General features: G+C 39.9%; 1 protein-coding gene across 5 annotated transcripts; it reads left to right on the top strand.

The window, feature by feature from the left end:
* On the top strand, positions 1-17,318 carry LOC129658866 (lanosterol 14-alpha demethylase). Of its 5 annotated transcripts, XM_055589702.1 has the most exons (11): positions 117-135; positions 1,638-1,908; positions 2,479-2,577; positions 5,227-5,403; positions 6,624-6,750; positions 8,382-8,556; positions 9,429-9,548; positions 9,943-10,138; positions 11,533-11,628; positions 12,433-12,601; positions 16,005-17,318. In XM_055589702.1, the coding sequence occupies exons 4-11, from the start codon at positions 5,251-5,253 to the stop codon at positions 16,181-16,183; spliced, it is 1,215 nt and encodes a 404-aa protein (XP_055445677.1). In that variant the 5' UTR covers positions 117-135; positions 1,638-1,908; positions 2,479-2,577; positions 5,227-5,250; the 3' UTR covers positions 16,184-17,318. The 5 variants fall into 5 exon arrangements, with proteins under 5 accessions (XP_055445678.1, XP_055445679.1, XP_055445677.1 ...); XM_055589703.1 differs by lacking the exon at positions 1,638-1,908 and having other exon boundaries at positions 1-135; XM_055589704.1 differs by lacking the exon at positions 1,638-1,908 and having other exon boundaries at positions 74-191.
* The last annotated feature ends 399 nt before the right edge of the window (positions 17,319-17,717 follow it).

Raw genomic sequence — 17,717 nt, 5'->3', positions numbered from 1 at the left:
CACCGAACGCGCGCCGCCGCCGCTGCCACGCCGCAACCCTCTCCCTGAAATCCTTCCGCCCGTCCCATTACAGTGTTGTGTGCTGGCGCCCCGCACCCAGGACACACAGGCTCGGGTGGCCCGCGATTCTTAGGGGTGACCTCCTCTTAAGCCTATGTTTCTCTTCTGTCTCTGCACTCCCCGTGCCACAGGTGCAGCCTGCTTCTTCAGGGCCTCTCTCTCTCGGCGCAAGGAGACTTCGGCATTGTGAATCCTTTTAAGGGGCGTGGCCAGAGGCAGGTCCCGCCCTATTCTGTGACGTATCGGGTGGTGTGCGAAAGAGCCGGGAGTTATAGGGGGGGTGGGGCTGGGCTTAGTAGGAGACCTGCTGGCCGGGCCACCTCCTAACGCCCATCTGCCAGCTTCTCTTCCTCGGTGGCTTCGGAGGAGCCGCGGCGACCTCGGCCTCCAGCGTCTCTGGCAAACTGACGCGGGGGTGGCGGCCGGGATAGTGATGCTGGACTTACTGCAGGCGGGCGGGTCAGTGCTGGGGCAGGCGATGGAGCAAGTAACGGGCGGCAACCTCCCATCCATGCTGCTCATCGCCTGCACCTTCACGCTCAGTCTGGTCTACCTGTTCCGCCTCGCGGTTGGCCACCTGGCCCCACCACTGCCTACTGGGGCGGTACGTGCACCCCTGGGGGTTCTGGTGGAGAGGACGCTGAGACCAGGGCGACCGAAGAGCTAGCGAGGGGCTGGCACCGCGGTGGTGCCGAGAAGTGGCGGCGGGCACGCTGGAGGCTGGAGCTGGGAGGGGGTCGAGAGGCAGCAGCCCCGATTCTGGTTGCGCGGGCGGTCGCGACTGCCCTGACCTTGCTGAGCTTGGTGCTGGGTGCCCTGATGTCGGTCGCGTGCCTCGTACTCGTTGGGGTCGTGTTTGCCGCGACTGTGGTCTTAGTGATGCCTCTGTTGACCGAGGCACTATCGGTAGCCCTAATGGCCAGGGTCGGGGTGGCGGCTGTGGCCCTGAGCGTCCGGATGACGGTACTGGCCGCCGTAAGGGGTGTTTCAGCCCTGGTGGGAGCCCTGTTGGTGATGTTTGGGGCAGCTTCGGCTCTGGTGGTCGTCATCCTAGGTGGCTACCCTTGAGTGGTTCAGTGTTCTATGGGCTGTGTCGTTACCCCCAGTGCCGATTTTACATCACTATGGAGAGGAACGTGTTTAGTTTGGTGGAGTGAGCGTCATGAGTGTTTCAGGGACCTTCCTATGATGCTAATAAAATATCAGATTCTCTAACTTAGAGCCTTTACTGACCACTGGTTTCTATTTCCCGAATATATGTGATGAATGCGTTTTAGCCAAACCAAGTAGCATTGACAATAGAATACATTTTTTACTGACAGTGGAAATCACAAACTATTGACCAAGTAGTTTTTAAATGATTTTTGTTTGACCTCTAACAGGCATGAGGCAGTTTCCCCCCCCTCCCCCATGTGTGGTGTTTTTGAGGAAGTGTTATCTTTGGAAAGACAAGTGTAGTATTTTAAGATTGTTGCTACTGTTGTCCAAAGAGTGAGTTTGTAGAGCTCCTTTCTCTTTGAGACTATGAAAGATATGAGGACTATTGTCCTTTTTCATAACTGCACGTTTGATTTCAGGAGGCTTGATGCTGTAATCGGTGAGTCTCATTTTGGGGCATCTGAAGTACATTTTAAGCCAGCGTGGTCAGTGGTTCAGTCCTGTCAGACTCTGTAACCCCATGGACTATAGCCTGCCTGGCTCCTCTGTCCATGGAATTCTCCAGGCAAGAATACTGGAGTGGGTTGTCATTTCCTCCAGGTGATCTTCACGTCCAGAACCTATGTCTCCTGCTTTGGCAGGCTGACTCTACCATTGAGCCATCTGGGAAGCCCAGAAGTACCTTTTATAGTGAGTGCTAAAATGTTCCTGCTAGAACTGATTTTCTCTCTCATTAAAATCAGTGGATCTAGATCATTCCTTGAGAGAAGCATGATAATGTGTTCTGTTGACCGTAATGGGGAATGTAGCATCTTAAACATTTCCCTTCTTTCCCTCAAGTTACTCTTTTTTTTTTTTTCCCATTGTGGGACTAAAGATTTAGGCAAGATTTGGGGACTAAAACTGTGAGTGGTAGTAGAAATAAGTGCTCTAGAAACCATAGTTCGAGTTTAGTGGTTTTTTTTTTTTTACTTATGGTTAGGAAAGTTGCCTAAAGCCTAATTGCAGTACTGTGATGTTTGGTCATTTATCTTATACCAGGTTTTGAGTTTCTCTTCTTTTTCCCAAAGCTGCTCTGTCTAAGGTATTTGCGATTTACTTGTTGTGAAGTTACTTTTGGTGCTTCATCTTTTGGTAACTTCTTAATATTAAGGACAAGTTTCTTTCTTTCTTTCTTTCTTTTTGAATTGTGAAACTAAACTGAATGTCTTATAATAGGAAATGTAAACTCGAAGTTTTTTTGTTTGTTTTCTTTTGCAGAAAAGTCCACCATACATTGTCTCTCCAATTCCATTCCTTGGACATGCTATAGCATTTGGGAAAAGTCCAATTGAATTCCTAGAAGATGCATATGAGAAGGTAAGTGTTACAAATCATTAAAGGAAAAGAAATTAGTGCTTTTCCAATTTTCTTTTAAATGGTGGAATATTAAAAAAAATGTAACCTTATGCTTATCCCTAGTACAGGTAACAGATAAAATTGGAGTTGTTCTGGATTAAGAGCTGGAGGGGTCTTAGAGACCCTGTTATGTTCTCCTTTGTTCTAGGATTATCTCTGAGGAAATTTAGTTCTGGCAACTATGGTTTAAAAACCACTGGCCTCAATTTTGTATTCACTGATCACAGTTAACATGGATACTATTAATAATTGACCCTTTTTTTTTTAACCATGCATCTGTGGAATTTTCTAAGCCCCTCGCATGTCCCTTCCCCTCCAGCAAGTTTCTGTACTTTGTCTCTGTTTCCACACCTCCTCACTTACTCTTTAGTTCACTCTAGTCTGTCTTTCAACCCCTTCACTAATGAGCACCATGTCCTAATGTAGTGAACTTAGCTGTATTTGTCAGTGATGACCACTCCCACCTTAGCTGTGGCTTCTCTCACTTTTTCTTCTGCTTCTGTGAATGCTGCTTTCCTAACTCATTTGTGGGCTCACGCTTGGCCATTTACTGTTGGGATTCACTGAGGTTTGGTCCTTGGCCTTTATTCTTTCCTACCTGATCTTGTCTCTACCTGCAGCTTCAGTTTTTAGCCACATGAAGTGAGAGTGTGAAAGTGTTAGTCTCTCAGTTGTGTCTGACTCTTTGTGACCCCATGGACTGTAACCCACCAGCTTCCTCTGTCCATGGAATTACCCAGGCAAGAATACTGGAGTGGGTTGCCATTCCCTTCTCCAGGGGATCTTCCCAACCCAGGGGTTGAACCGCATCTCCTGCATTGCAGGTGGATTCTTTACCTCTACACCACCTGGAAAGCCCAGCCAGATGTAAATGACACCCAAATTAAAGTCTCCGGTTCAGGTCTCTTCTTTGGTCTTCAGACTTGGATATCCACCTCCCACATGATTTTTTCTTAATTGTCCAAAGTCATCTGAAATCAAACATTTAAAAAATCTGACCCTTTGATTTTTCTCTCTTTAATCCTGATGGTCCTTCCTGTTCACCTTCCTCATCATTGTTCTGCCAGTTTTGCAGTGTACCAGGAGCCTAGGATTCACTCTTGATACTTCCTGCTCCATCCATCAATTCATTCCCAAGCCTGCAGATTTTCTCTTCAAAATAATTCCATATCCTTCTGCTTCTGTCTCCACTGCCTCTCCATTACATTGTCCCGAGTGCTCATCATCAGGTTCCCGTAACAGGCTCGCTGGTCATCTGGCTTTCCTTCAGCTCCTATCCCTCCCTCCTCTCCATCCAGGAGCCACAGGGATCTTTCTTTTAAAATATGCACAGATTAGTATCTTTCCCATGCAGTTTAAGACCTTCCATCTCATTCTGTTGCTTGCAAGGATACAACTCCCTGAATGTGGCTGATAAGGCTCTGTATGGCCCCACTAGATAGACTCTACCCTCATCACATCCTTACCTTCTCTTTTACCTTTAGAACTCTGTGCATGCTCTGCCATCAGGCTAACTACTACTCCTACCCATGCTTTAGGTCTCAGCTCTGGTGTCTTTTTCTCTTTTTAGTCCCTTTTATCAGTTTCTCTCATCGAAGAGTTGCTTTCCTTTGTCTAGTACTTGTCGCATTTGTAATTTTACATTTGTTAATGCACTTATTCAATTGAGTTGCATCTTTTTAAATAGACTGGAGTTTCTTGAGTCAGAGACAGTATTTTTGTTTATGATTGTATCCCCAGTAACTGAAATCTTTAATAGTAATCAGAAAACTGCAAAGCAAAGCATTTAGCACCTAACCAGATTAACAAAAAAATTAAAAATGAGATCATTCAGTGTTGGTGAGATAGTGGTAAGACTCATTTGTTGTTGCTAAGTCACTTCACTCGTGTCCGACTCTGTGTGACCCCACAGACGGCAGCCCACCAGGCTCCCCCGTCCCTGGGATTCTCCAGGCAAGAACATTGGAGTGGGTTGCCATTTACTTCTCCAATGCATGAAAGTGAAAAGTGAAAGGGAAGTCGCTCAGTCGTGTTCGACTCTTCGCGACCCCATGGACTGCAGCCCACCAGGCTCCTTTGTCCGTGGGATTTTCCAGGCAAGAATACTGGAGTGGGGTGCCATCGAACATAATAGCTATGGAAAGTCACTAATTAAAAACTAGGTGGTAAGACTCATAACTAAATAAAATTCTGGTATCTTCACATAGCAAGAACTTTAGGAAAGGTCATATTCTTTGGCTACTCCTGTAAAGTTACTTTTAATCAAAGGGAAAAAATATCTATATTCGCAGAAATATTCATTACATAATTGTCTATAATAAATAAAAAATGGACACATCAACCATAGAAAGAACAGTTAATATGACGTCTGTGAAAGATAGAAAATATTTTCAGTATAAGGAGTAAAAAAAGAATAGAAAGTTTTATTTATATTTTATTTGGAACTGGATGAACATAATTATACATTTGGACAAAGACGGGGGGAAGAATTGCATTAAGGTTTGTGAATGTTTTGATCTTCAACAATGTATTATTTTATTATTTAAGATGAATGTCTTAGCGCTTGCAGATTTTTTGGTAACATCACTATGGGTACTTTTCTCTCTTCAGTATGGACCTGTATTTAGTTTTACCATGGTGGGCAAGACGTTTACCTATCTGCTGGGGAGTGAGGCTGCTGCACTGCTTTTTAATAGTAAAAATGAAGACTTGAATGCCGAGGAAGTCTACAGTCGTCTGACGACACCTGTGTTTGGGAAGGGAGTTGCCTATGATGTGCCTAATACAGTAGGTGACACTGTTAGCTTGAAGAAAGACAAATCTGCACTCTACAATTTATAGCGAGTAGTGTAAGCTGTATTGCTAAAGTATAGACGAGATTATTCCTTGCCTCAAAACTGAAGAATCAGGAGGCATTGATAAGAAGGAAAACCAAGGGTAGCTGACGGAGAATGGGTATTTTGCTTTATAGCTGCTGGTGTGGACTAAACAAACTTTTTTAAAGGGCTACCTGTGCAAAGCAATATTAATAGAATCAATGAGAACTTAGCGTGTTAGCATTTGATTTGAGGTAGTAAGAAGGAAAAACTCATTTCATTAGAAGGGCCTCCTATTAATACTTTCCCACCTCCTACCTGAAATTCTAGGATGAGAGTTCTTCTGAGCTAGATGTTGTTGGTTTTAGAAGTTTGTGTGATTTCTTTGCTCCCCCAAAGGCAAATATTTAAGTACTGCAACTTGGTATAAAATGCATCCAATAATTAGCTTAATTACTTGGTGTAGGCTCTGGCAATCAATGTACCATGCATTACCCAGTACTCTAGTGTAGCAGCTGAGAATTGACATTCAGTGTTGCTTCTGGGGATTGAGGAGGTATGGAGGAATGAACAGCTCTCCTTAAGACCAAAAGCGAAAGCCTAGGTTAATCCCTCTGGTTGGATATATAAAATAAATAAAATATATAAAATAAACCAAAGGGTTTATTTTAGAACTTCCCCAAAGGGTTTATTGTCTTAGTGTGAATTTATTCCCACTGTATTACATTCTAATTAAACTTTTGGAAGATCGTGTGATTGAGGAATGATATTTGTTTGGGAATAAATGGTAGAATATGTGAAAGAGGATAAAAATATTAGCAAAGCATAATGGACCTTTGGGAGATTGTGTTGGCATTTGGGTTGGGTTGGAAGACTAGAATATAATGGAATGGGAGGAGGCAGCCTTGGAGTCAAGAGTGGGGAAAGCATGTATGTATAGGAAGGAAGGCCAGAAGAGGGGTTCCTAATTTATCATTTGAATTGGACCTGCATAGCATGTGTCTACTACATGTTACTTCAGATATATGCATGAAGTTTTATCTGGTGTGGTGAAGAAAATTATTTTATCTTTAATTTCAATTTTTTGGAAGATTGCTTTCTTTGAGTATTAAAGAGTTATAATAACCCAAATGAGTCTCATGGTAAAACAGAACTGTGTTTTAATACTTGTATACCCTTAATATTTTGAAGGTTTTCTTGGAGCAGAAGAAAATGTTGAAAAGTGGTCTTAACATAGCCCACTTTAGACAGCACGTGTCTATAATTGAAAAAGAAACAAAAGAATACTTTAAAAGTTGGGGAGAAAGTGGAGAAAAAAGTAAGCACAATGTTTTGGTTTTTCATTTGTCCTAATATGTCTACTTTTCTGTGACTAGAAATTTTATCAATGTGTGTGTGTGTATGTGCGTGTAAAGAGCAAACTACAGCACATGTAAAACCACCTTGGATGCATGCATGCCGAATCGCTTCAGTCGTGTCTGACTCTTTGCCACCCCGTGGACTGTAGCCCACCAGGTTCCTCTGTCCAAGTGATTCTCCAGGCAAGAACACTGGAGTGGGTTGCCATGCCCTCTTCCAGGGGATCTTCCTGATCCATGGATTGAATCCACATCTATTAACGTCTCCTGCATTGGCAGGCGGGCTCTTTACCACTCATGCTACCTGGGAAGCAAAACCACCTTATATTTAATGAAATGAACACGTTATGGAGTTAAAAGACTTGAGAGGAAGTAATTATTGTTGCTCACTTAGCAAAATCTTAAAATATTTTAATTAATGTGCATATTGTTTAGCTCAATTACATAAAAATGATTCATGATTGAATTTTGAAATAAACCAAATGTAAAACTTACATTCAAAGTCATTTTAAGATAATATATAAAATAAAAAAATTTGCCCTCCATGTCAGCAAGTTGAAGTCTAAAAGATTAAATTATATATGTAATACATTATTTTTCTAATGTTGTATGGGAATGATTTATTTCAACAAAAATGTAAGTTTAAATACATAAGCTTGCTGTACTACCAAAAGAGCGATTTTAGCTGTTCCCAATAGAAATTAAAAAAAAAAACGTTATTACGTGCTTTCTCGCATTATGTAGAGAATATATTGAATGTCACATAACATTCTTTGGACTCTGTGAATCCAGTTTTTATTACTGGACTGCAGTTAAGTGTTGCCATCGAAACCATTGCCATGGCCCTAGCAGGAAGCAACATCTGTCTACAGGGCAGTAAGACTACTATGTAGGTCATCACATTCTGGATCTAGTCTTCAGCTTCTATACAAGGTCCAGGAACCTAGTTTTATTTAATAGACCTAAATTTTATGTGACATACTTGCTATTCTACGAGAAGCTGATGTATAAATGAGAATGATAACTGAATAAGTACAAGTGAGATGCAATTATGGGACAAAGAACAGCATAATATTTGCTGCACTTCTCTTTATTGGCAGTCTAACTAGAAAGCCAAATGACAACTAGAAGTTCGTTTGGTGAGCATGGAATCAAAGAACAGGATATCGACTGGGTAATTATTGTGACTTTTAAAGTGTCATCCAGGTGTGCTTACCTGATGCATCTGTTTCTAATGTTTGCATATACAGGATGGTGATTAGTTTTAAGACTTTTTCAAGACTTCAGTTTTTTTTCCCCACTTATTAATTTCCCACTTTTATCTTTTTGAGATGAAGGGCTCATGAGTCTGAGTGAGGTTTTAGTTACCTCCGTGGCATCTATCTTGGCTATCCAAAGAGGTGGGCTGCCTTTGGTTTCTCTTTATTGTAGCCTGTCTACAGGCATTTTTCGACGGTGTGAAAAGGATCTTGTTGGTTAATGAGTTAAATTTTTATTCTCATTTCCTTCATAGTACTTTTGCATCTCTAAGAAAACAACATTTCAAAAGAATTTTGGGCAATAGTAATGGGAATGATCTTTTTCCCTCTAGATTTGTTTGAAGCTCTTTCTGAGCTCATAATTTTAACAGCCAGCCATTGTTTACATGGAAAGGAAATCAGGAGTCAACTCAACGAGAAGGTGGCACAGCTGTATGCGGATTTGGACGGAGGTTTTAGCCATGCAGCCTGGCTTCTGCCAGGCTGGCTCCCTCTGCCTAGTTTCAGGTATGGATGAAGAGACGATGCTTGGGCATTTCACTGTGTGTTTAGTTACTGTGCTATTGGTTTGCTTTGCATTAACAAAAATAAAAATTAAATATAGAAACAAATTGGGGGAGATTATGAGCCTCCCTTCTTCTGTAAGAACTCAACATTTTTTTTACATAGTGAGCTCATTTAAGGTTAAGTTTCAGTTTTGGAAAGGTTAATTTGACTGTCCTGATATTTTAAAACCCACGTGTCCCACGTATTCCTTGTACTCAGGAAAGTTCCTGACTCTACCTAGAAGTGATGCAGCTTTCTAAGCACTTGAAAGTATTTGACTAATTTGTAGTTGATTGTGAAGTTTCTGTGTTTTGAAGTATGCATGCCTTTCTTTGTCTCCTTGTCAGCCTGTAGTGACCTCCTTGAGAGCAAGGACCATCTGTGACAGAGAAACACTGCTCACGGGCTTGACATGCAGCTTAGTGCTTTGCCTATTAGCCTTTATTGACTCATTTCTGGTCAAGTGAGAAATGGGAGTTACTCAAATTTTAAATCCTATAGAAGAACCAGAGTGAGTCTATCCACTTCAAGAATTAACTTGCTTAAAATTGGAATTTCCTGTTAATGTAAAGGTGTATTTCTGCTTTCTTTTAAAATGGAAAATGGTTGTAAAGGAGTAATCATTTGAGTCTTCAGTTACAATATAGGTAGTGTGTTCAGAATTAGGGATAAGTATGTTATAACACATTTCCTGTCCTTAAGGACCTTAGAAATTCCTAACAATATAAGATTTTCATGGATTCTTTTTTTTTCCTCTTGGTTCTGACTTTTGTCAATTGATGCCTGAAAGTATTGCTTACTTTTTTAAAGTCATCTTCATGTTTGAATTACAGACGCAGGGACAGAGCTCATCGGGAGATCAAGAATATTTTCTACAAGGCAATCCAGAAACGCAGAGAGTCAGGAGAAAAAATTGATGACATTCTCCAAACTTTACTAGAGTCAACTTATAAGTAAGAGCTCTTCAGATCACATATTAAACTGAAGCAGGAAATTCCACATTAAAAGCATAGTTAAATATTATGTACATTTAAAAAGTAATAATACTGGCAAAAATTAGTAGATATGACCTTTGAACTTCTTAAATGGATGAGACATAAATTACTGGGATCCTGTGCCTTACTGGAATTTAGTACTGTGCATGTGAAAAGTTTGCTAGTAAACTGCAATGAAGTCTTTGTAATCAATGTCATATTTTTTACTGGCCTCCCTTCTCTAAAGGGGGAAAAAAAATTTGGACTTGTGATGGGCAAATGCAAGAGAAGAAATGAACTAATTTTTATGTAAAGGTTGGGGCATGAAGTGCATCTGCAAATGTTAAATTTGTGTATGTGGTCCATTCTGTAGGGATGGGCGTCCTCTGACGGATGATGAAGTAGCAGGCATGCTTATTGGACTGCTCTTGGCAGGGCAGCATACTTCCTCAACTACCAGTGCCTGGATGGGCTTCTTTTTGGCCAGAGACAAAACACTTCAAGAAAAATGTTTCTTAGAACAGAAAACAGTCTGTGGTGAGAATCTGCCTCCTCTGACTTATGACCAGGTTTGTGGGATTTTCAGTTACATTGCTGCTTATGATACTGAGTGTGTGTGGCTGATTGTTAAAGGGGACAATTTGGGATCTTCTATATACTATAGATTAAATTGATTATTTTTAGAAAATTCATCATAGCCTCCCCTGAAATGTCCTAATCCTGGATCTGTTTGCTGGTATTTTGTTGAGGACTTTTGGACAATATTCACAGGGGATAGTGGGCTGTAGTTTTATTATGTATTTGACAGATTTTGGTGTCAGGGTATATTATTGGTTCTCAGAGAAGGAGTTTGGAAGTGTTCCCTCCTCTTTTTCCTTTTAGGAAGGCTTTGTGAAGGACTGGTATTACTGCTTTCTTAAATGTCTAGTAGTATTAACCAGTGAAGCCATCTAGGCCTGTGCTTTCTTTGTGGGTAGTTTTTGATTACTAATTCAGTGTCTTCACTTTTTACAAATCTGTTCAATTTATTTTTGAGTTAGTTTTTGGCAGTTTGTGTCTTTCTAGGAATTTGTTTCATCTAGGTTATCTAATTTGTTGGCAAACAGTTAAAGTATTCTCTTATCATTCTTTTCTATTAGGTCAATAGTGATGTCTCCTTTTAATTCCTGATTTTAGTAATTTTTAAAGTGATAGCTAATTACATACTATAAAATCCACCCATTAAAGTATATAATCTACTGGTTTTTAAAAATATTTTCAGAATTGTGAAACCATCATCAGAGTTTCATTTGAAAATGTTTACACCACTTTCAAAAGAGGGCCATGAGCAGTCCATTTCCCCTGCCTCTAGCAACCACTAATCTATATTTTGTCTCTTTGTATTTGCCTATTTGGACATTTCATATGAATGGGATCATACAGTATGTGGTCTCTTGTGACTAGCTTCTTTCAGTTAGCATGTTTTCAAGATTAATCCATGTTGTAGCATATATCAGTACTTTAGAGGACAGCCTAGCATCAGGAGAGTTTGCTTATGTGCCATTTAGAGCTGGTAAGATGATTACACTTCATATTTGAATAGTTTGTTCTGGTAACATATTTGTTACCATATCTGTAGCCATTGTGTGGCTATACCACTTTTATTAACCTCTTCATCAGTTGATTGACATTTGGACTGTTTCCACCTTTAGGATACTATGAATAATGCTGCTATAAACATTTGTGTACAGGTTTTGAAAAAGCTTAAATTGATGATTTTTGCTAATGTTTTCATGTTTTCGATGGGTAAATTTTTGCAGGTCCTTACCATGCCATTCGTCAGAGTGATCTGTTATCATGCTTTTTTCTTTGCCTGACCATGGACAGTAATAAAACTGTTTTTATTCAGCTACTCTGAACTTGTTTGTATCCTGTTGCAGTATGCTAAATGTTTGTAAAACCTGGAAAATTTTTCTCTTTTTAGCTCAAGGATCTCAATTTACTTGATCGCTGTATAAAAGAAACACTAAGACTTCGACCTCCTATAATGACCATGATGAGACTGGCCAAAACTCCTCAGGTGAGTCTCCTGGCTAGAGCTTTTCCTCTGTGGCCCCAAGTTTTATTTATCAAAAAGAAATAGTGTAATATCAAAGAGAATTTTTAAAAACATAGAATCATCACTTGTACATAATTTTCAATTTTACCTATTCTAGATATATATTTTTACATAATTGCAGACAGTATACATGCTCATCCGATCTCCCTACAATTTAACAATTAGGGCTTTTACAATGGAAGTGTGTTTTTTCCTTGTTTTTTTTAAAATAACATATATGTTGTTATAAGTAATTGTAACTGTGGAACTGTGTAAATTGGATTGTGAAAGGCTTCTTGAAATCCCATCCCCAGCCCCATGGCATTATGATTTTTTAAAATTTGTGTATATCCTTCCAGCCCAATGTTGTGTCATATGGAAATCATCTTGAGTTAAAATAATTTTTAATTGGCCTGTCTACTGCTGCTGCTGCTAAGTCGCTTCAGTCGTGTTCGACTCTGTGTGACCCCATGACGGCAACCCACCAGGCTATGCCGTCCCTGGGATTCTCCAGGCAAGAACACTGGAGTGGGTTGCCATTTCCTTCTCCAATGCATGAAAGTGAAAAATGAAAGTGAAGTCGCTCAGTTGTGTCCGACTCTTAGCAACCCCATGGACCTGAGCCCACCAGGCTCCTCCGTCCATGGGATTTTCCAGGCAAGGCCTGTCTACTAGCCAGTTTTAAAATATATGTATATTTCATGTATACTAGTGCTTTATTATACAATGATCTGATTATTGGGTAGAGTATTTTAAAGTTATGAAATGTTTCACTTTCATCTGCAGACTGTGGCAGGGTATACCATTCCTCCAGGACACCAGGTGTGTGTGTCTCCTACTGTCAATCAGAGACTTAAAGACTCATGGGTAGAGCGTCTGGACTTCAATCCTGATCGCTACTTAGAGGACAGCCCAGCATCAGGAGAGAAGTTTGCTTACGTGCCATTTGGAGCTGGTAAGATGATTACACTTCATATTTGAATAGTTAGTTCTGGTAACATATTTGTTAAATAATCCATGTGAATTTTATTTACAAATATCTTCCCCTTTTCTTATGGGGACATGCCTGCAGACATTTGTAGGTGTGTAACCTTTGCAGGTTGGAAGAAATATTTCATTTGTACTAAAGAAAATAGTTCTGTGAATCCTTATATAGTGTTCTATTGCCTTTTGTAACCCATCTAGTTTTATAGTTCTGATTTTTGTAGTCTACCCTGTTTTCCCTTATCATGCTATTTAAAGCTCTTTGTGAATTCTGTTTTAAGGAACCGTTGAAGTTAGCACACCATTTGGGCATTTCAAGCTAAATATGCTGAGATAATCAGCATTTCAGAAAAGAGTAATGGCACAGAAGCTTTTCTGGATTGTTAGTGAGCTTTTTGGTTCTTTGTCTATGTATTCTTATAATGTTCTTTAAATTTGGACAGTAGTCATGTATGGATGTGAGAGTTGGACTATAAGGAAAGCTGAGCGCCGAAGAATTGATGCTTTTGAACCGTGGTGTTGGAGAAGACTCTTGAGAGTCCCTTGGACTGCAACTAGATCCAACCAGTCCATGCTAAAGGAAATCAGTCCTGAATATTCATTGGAAGGACTGATGCTGAAGTTGAAACTCCAATCCTTTGGCCACCTGATGCAAAGAACCGACTCATTGGAAAAGACCCTGATGCTGGGAAAGATTGAAGGCAGGAGGAGAAGGGGATGACAGAGGATGAGATGGTTGGATGGCATCACCGACTCAATAGATATGAGTTTGAGTGAGCTCCGGGAGTTGGTAATGGACAGAGAGGCCTGGCGTGCTGCAGTCCATGGGGTCACAAAGAGTCAGACACGACTGAGTGACTGAACTGAAGTTTGGACAGGTAGTGCATAAGTGTGCACACCTATGCATTTCGATTAAGATCCTAAAATAATGCAGGCTGACTGCTGTTCCTCCAGTAATTCCTCTAGTCATTGGCACTTTGTACAGATTAAACTGTATTCTACGACTTACTTGATTTTTCCAAAAAGACCATTTAAGTGCCATGACTTGTTTATCATTGGTCACACCTTTTCCTCATGTAAATCAAAGTATAAAGTCCTTTGGAAACTTTTGATCTTGATAACTATTTACTAAAGAAATTCAAAAATGGTATACCATATACATAACATAGAAGAGTCAGATTGTTCAAGTGGTTGGAAGGGGCATTAGTTATCAAGCCCAAATTCTGCCCCAAAGAGGAACCATTTCTAAACTGACACTTACCTGGCTTCTGTCTGGGGTTAGTGCAGACCCCACCGGTGAAGGGCTCGGGTCCCCCACCACTTCAGATGCTATTTACAAGTGCAGGTTGGGACCTGTTCTAAACAACTGGCTGTAAACTTGAGGTTCTCTAGATCCCTTCTTTGAGCTTCCATAATTTGTTAGAATGGCTCGCAGAACTCTAAAAAGTTTGCTTACTGCTGGTTTTAGTCAGTTCAGTTCAGTCGCTCTGTCGTGTCTGACTCTTCGCGACCCCATGGACTGCAGCACGCCAGGCTTCCCCATCCATCACCAACTCCTGGAGTTTATTCAAACTCATGTCCATCGAGTCAGTGATGCCATCCAATCATCTCATCCTCTGTCGTCCCCTTCTCCTCCTGCCTTCAATCCTTCCCAGCACCAGGGTCTTTTTGCATCAGGTGGTCAAAGTACTGGAGTTTCAGCTTCAGCATTAGTCCTTTCAATGAATATTTCAGGACTGATTTTCTTTAGGATGGACTGGTTGGATCTTCTCGCAGTCCAAGGGACTCTCAAGAGTCTTCTCCAACACCACAGTTCAAAAGCATCAATTCTTCAGCACTCAGCTTTCTTTATAGTCCAACTCTCAAATCCGTACATGACTACTGGAAAAACCATAGCTTTGACTAGATGGAACTCTGTTGGCAAAGTAATGTCTCTGTTTTTTAATATGCTGCCTAGGTTGGTCATAACTTTTCTTCCAAGGAGCAAGTATCTTTTAATTTAATGGCTGTAGTAACCATCTGCAGTGATTTTGGAGCCCAAGAAAATAAAGTCTGTCACTGTTTCCATTGTTTCCCCATCTGTTTGCCATGAAGTATGGGACCAGATGCCATGATCTTAGTTTTCTGAATGTTGAGCTTTAAGCCAACTTCTTCACTCTCCTCTTTCGCTTTCATCAACAGACTTTTTAGTTCCTCTTCACTTTCTGCCATAAGGGTGGTGTCATCTGCATATCTGAGGTTATTGATATTTCTCCTGGCAATCTTGATTCCAGCTTGTGCTTCATCCAGCCCAGGGTTTCTCATGATGTACTCTGTGTATAAGTTAAATAAGCAGGATAACAATATATAGCCTTGATGTACTCCTTTCCTGATTTGGAACCAGTGTGTTGTTCCATGTCCAATTCTAACTGTTGCTTCTTGACCTGCATACAGATTTCTCAGGAGGCAGGTCAGGTAGACTGCTGGTTTACTGCACAAGTATACAACTCAGGAATAGCCCGACAGAAGAGAAGCACAGAGCAGAGCAGAAGGAAGGGGTACACAGCTGCTCGCCCTCTCTGGGTGTGCCACCCCCACCCCCAAAAGTCACCTCATTTGCAGATTCAAGTTGTGCCTGAAGGGGGCTTGTTATGAATAACAAAAGGCTCTTTTCTTCTTTGAACTTTATTGCTCTCTTCACTTAAGAAATTCCAGTGGTTTGAGGAACTCGGTGCCAAGAATGGAAGACTAAATACATATTTATTACAAATCACATTATCAGAGGTTGTGATACCTTTAGTAATGAAGTCAGATTTGAAGTCCTAAGTCCTGCAACATGGTTCTTCTCTTTCAAGATTGCTTTGGAGATCTAGTCCTTTGCATTTCTCTCTGCATTTTAGAATCAGCTTATCAGTTTTTATATGTATATGACCCTTTACATTTTGATGTGTTGCTATTTTCAGTATATTCCTTTTCCATTATCATTTGAAATGGCATTTAAAGTTTTGATTGGAAGGTTCATATTATTAACTTTTAACTATGGGTCTCTTGGGAGAGATGTTCAGAATATTCTAGTGTATCTCCAAACTTGATTACCACTGTGTGTTTCAAACGTTACATATATTTAACCTAGATAGATACTAGGTGTCCGGAAAAAAACAACTGGAAAAATCATTGTATAATACCCCTGGAGCTGTTTCCCCTAACACACATTAAAAATCTCTTGGGCTTTTTATGGTTACTTACATTGTTATGAAAAGAATATGTCTCTTTACTATAGTATCTGTATATCTGTTTTTCACCCTTAATTAACCGTAGATAAACAACTTTTATTTCTCCAGACTCAAGGAGATAAGAATTTCAACCGTTATAGAAACTTTTCTTTTCTTTTATAGGGCGTCATCGTTGCATTGGCGAGAATTTTGCCTATGTTCAAATCAAGACAATTTGGTCCACTATGCTTCGTTTATATGAATTTGATCTCATTGATGGGTATTTTCCCACTGTGAATTATACAACTATGATTCACACCCCTGAAAAACCCGTCATCCGATACAAACGAAGATCAAAATGAAAAGGCAGCAAGGGACTAAAATGTGAACATCACTGTAAACTGCAAAAGCATTGAAGAGAATGAAGTTTATGAAACCACTCCCACTTTTGAGTTTGTAATTTTAAACAAGTTTATTTAAGCTTACGGGTTTTATGTATTAACTGAACAGCGCCATCAAATCCAGTGGCATTTCAGAAATTTCCTAATAGTTTTATGATGGGTACTTCATATGCTGTCTTTAAGGAAATCATCAAGCTCATTAATTTGGGGGTGAGGATCTTCGGTAACTGTCAGATTCTAAATGACACAGTTTCCAGGTGTGAAGAGCATACATAGCTCTTAGCGAGAAAGTTCAGAGTATTCAGATCTTGTACTAGATCTCCAAGTATAAAAGCCCAGTGAAACATCTGGAAGCCTTAGGTTATTCATTCATTTATTGGGCAGTGTATGTATATGTAAGGATGGGTGGGGAGGGAATAAACTCACATTTAAAGCCTTCGATAAAAGAGAATCCTATTATTTTGGTATGATGATATTTAGCAATGATGGAGCTATACTGTAGGAAAATATAGCCTTTAAATAGCTGGAAGCACTGTCCACAGCAAACAGATTTCTGACAATGACTAATTATATTTCCTAAAAAATAATTAATACAAAAGACTGCTCATGTGACTTGACCTAATTACTGAATATCACATATTTAACTGCCTGATAAATTTGTATCTGGGTCCACATAGTTCCATCTGTGAGGAAATCCAAAATAAAGTCCTTGAAGGATAAGTTTTGTTCTCTTTGGCCCAAGGTGATTTCCATTTCCTCTCTAGACTCTAATCAGGGGTTTTTGTGATTAGTTCTGTTAATTTAGGTTAACAAGCTTTTTTTTTTCCTTGTTAAATACAAAACCTGAGATCAGGAACTGTGGCTTTAAGACAAGGGTAATCCAGTGCAGGGTTTCTTGGGAGTGTATCTCACTGGTCAAATTCTGTGAAGCCTGTGTTCAAGAATCAACTCAAATTATAACTGGAGATGCAACTGTATATTACAGCTCTGTTTAAAAGGTTAGTGGTCCCATGTTAAGCTATTTGTGAGGCAAAAATCTGTGTTGCTGAGTTTTTCATATTAAATTATCTTTGAGAATATAGTCTGTATTCATAAATTGTGAAGTGTGTGGGTCGATGAGAAAAATTCAGGAATCTAGAAAGTGGGATGGGAAAAAAAAGTGCCATCTTTATTTGTACTAATTTCAAACCATAATATTTTCTTTATTCATGAATTTAAGTAACCACATTAGTATTAGCAGTATCCATGATTCTGCAAACAGAAATCAGATACTTTTCATATCACATTACAGATGTCTTGTAACTTTTATCACTATGAAATTATGGTATTATAAGTCTGATAGATCTTATTTCTTTACTCACCACAAAAGTTTTTTAAAGTCTGAGTATGTGTATATAATTGGTTCCCTTGCAGTCCTATATACTGTATGTTTTAAAACCATTATTCTGGGGCCTCCCCTGGAAGCCCAGTGTTTAAGAGCTCACCTTCCAGGGCA

This window comes from Bubalus kerabau, chromosome 8 (genome assembly GCF_029407905.1).
Source record: "Bubalus kerabau isolate K-KA32 ecotype Philippines breed swamp buffalo chromosome 8, PCC_UOA_SB_1v2, whole genome shotgun sequence".
NCBI classification, from domain to species: domain Eukaryota; kingdom Metazoa; phylum Chordata; class Mammalia; order Artiodactyla; family Bovidae; genus Bubalus; species Bubalus kerabau.
Note: the sequence above shows the minus strand (reverse complement) of the source record. Positions and strands in the feature narration are given on the sequence as shown.

Excerpts from the sequence above, each read along its gene's own strand:
- LOC129658866 (XM_055589706.1), top strand. The coding sequence starts at position 494 with ATGCTGGACTTACTGCAGGCGGGCGGGTCAGTGCTGGGGCAGGCGATG. Across the intron at positions 665-2,478 it reads CACCACTGCCTACTGGGGCG|AAAAGTCCACCATACATTGT; the intron begins GTACGTGCACCC and ends TTTCTTTTGCAG. Across the intron at positions 2,578-5,226 it reads TAGAAGATGCATATGAGAAG|TATGGACCTGTATTTAGTTT; the intron begins GTAAGTGTTACA and ends TTCTCTCTTCAG.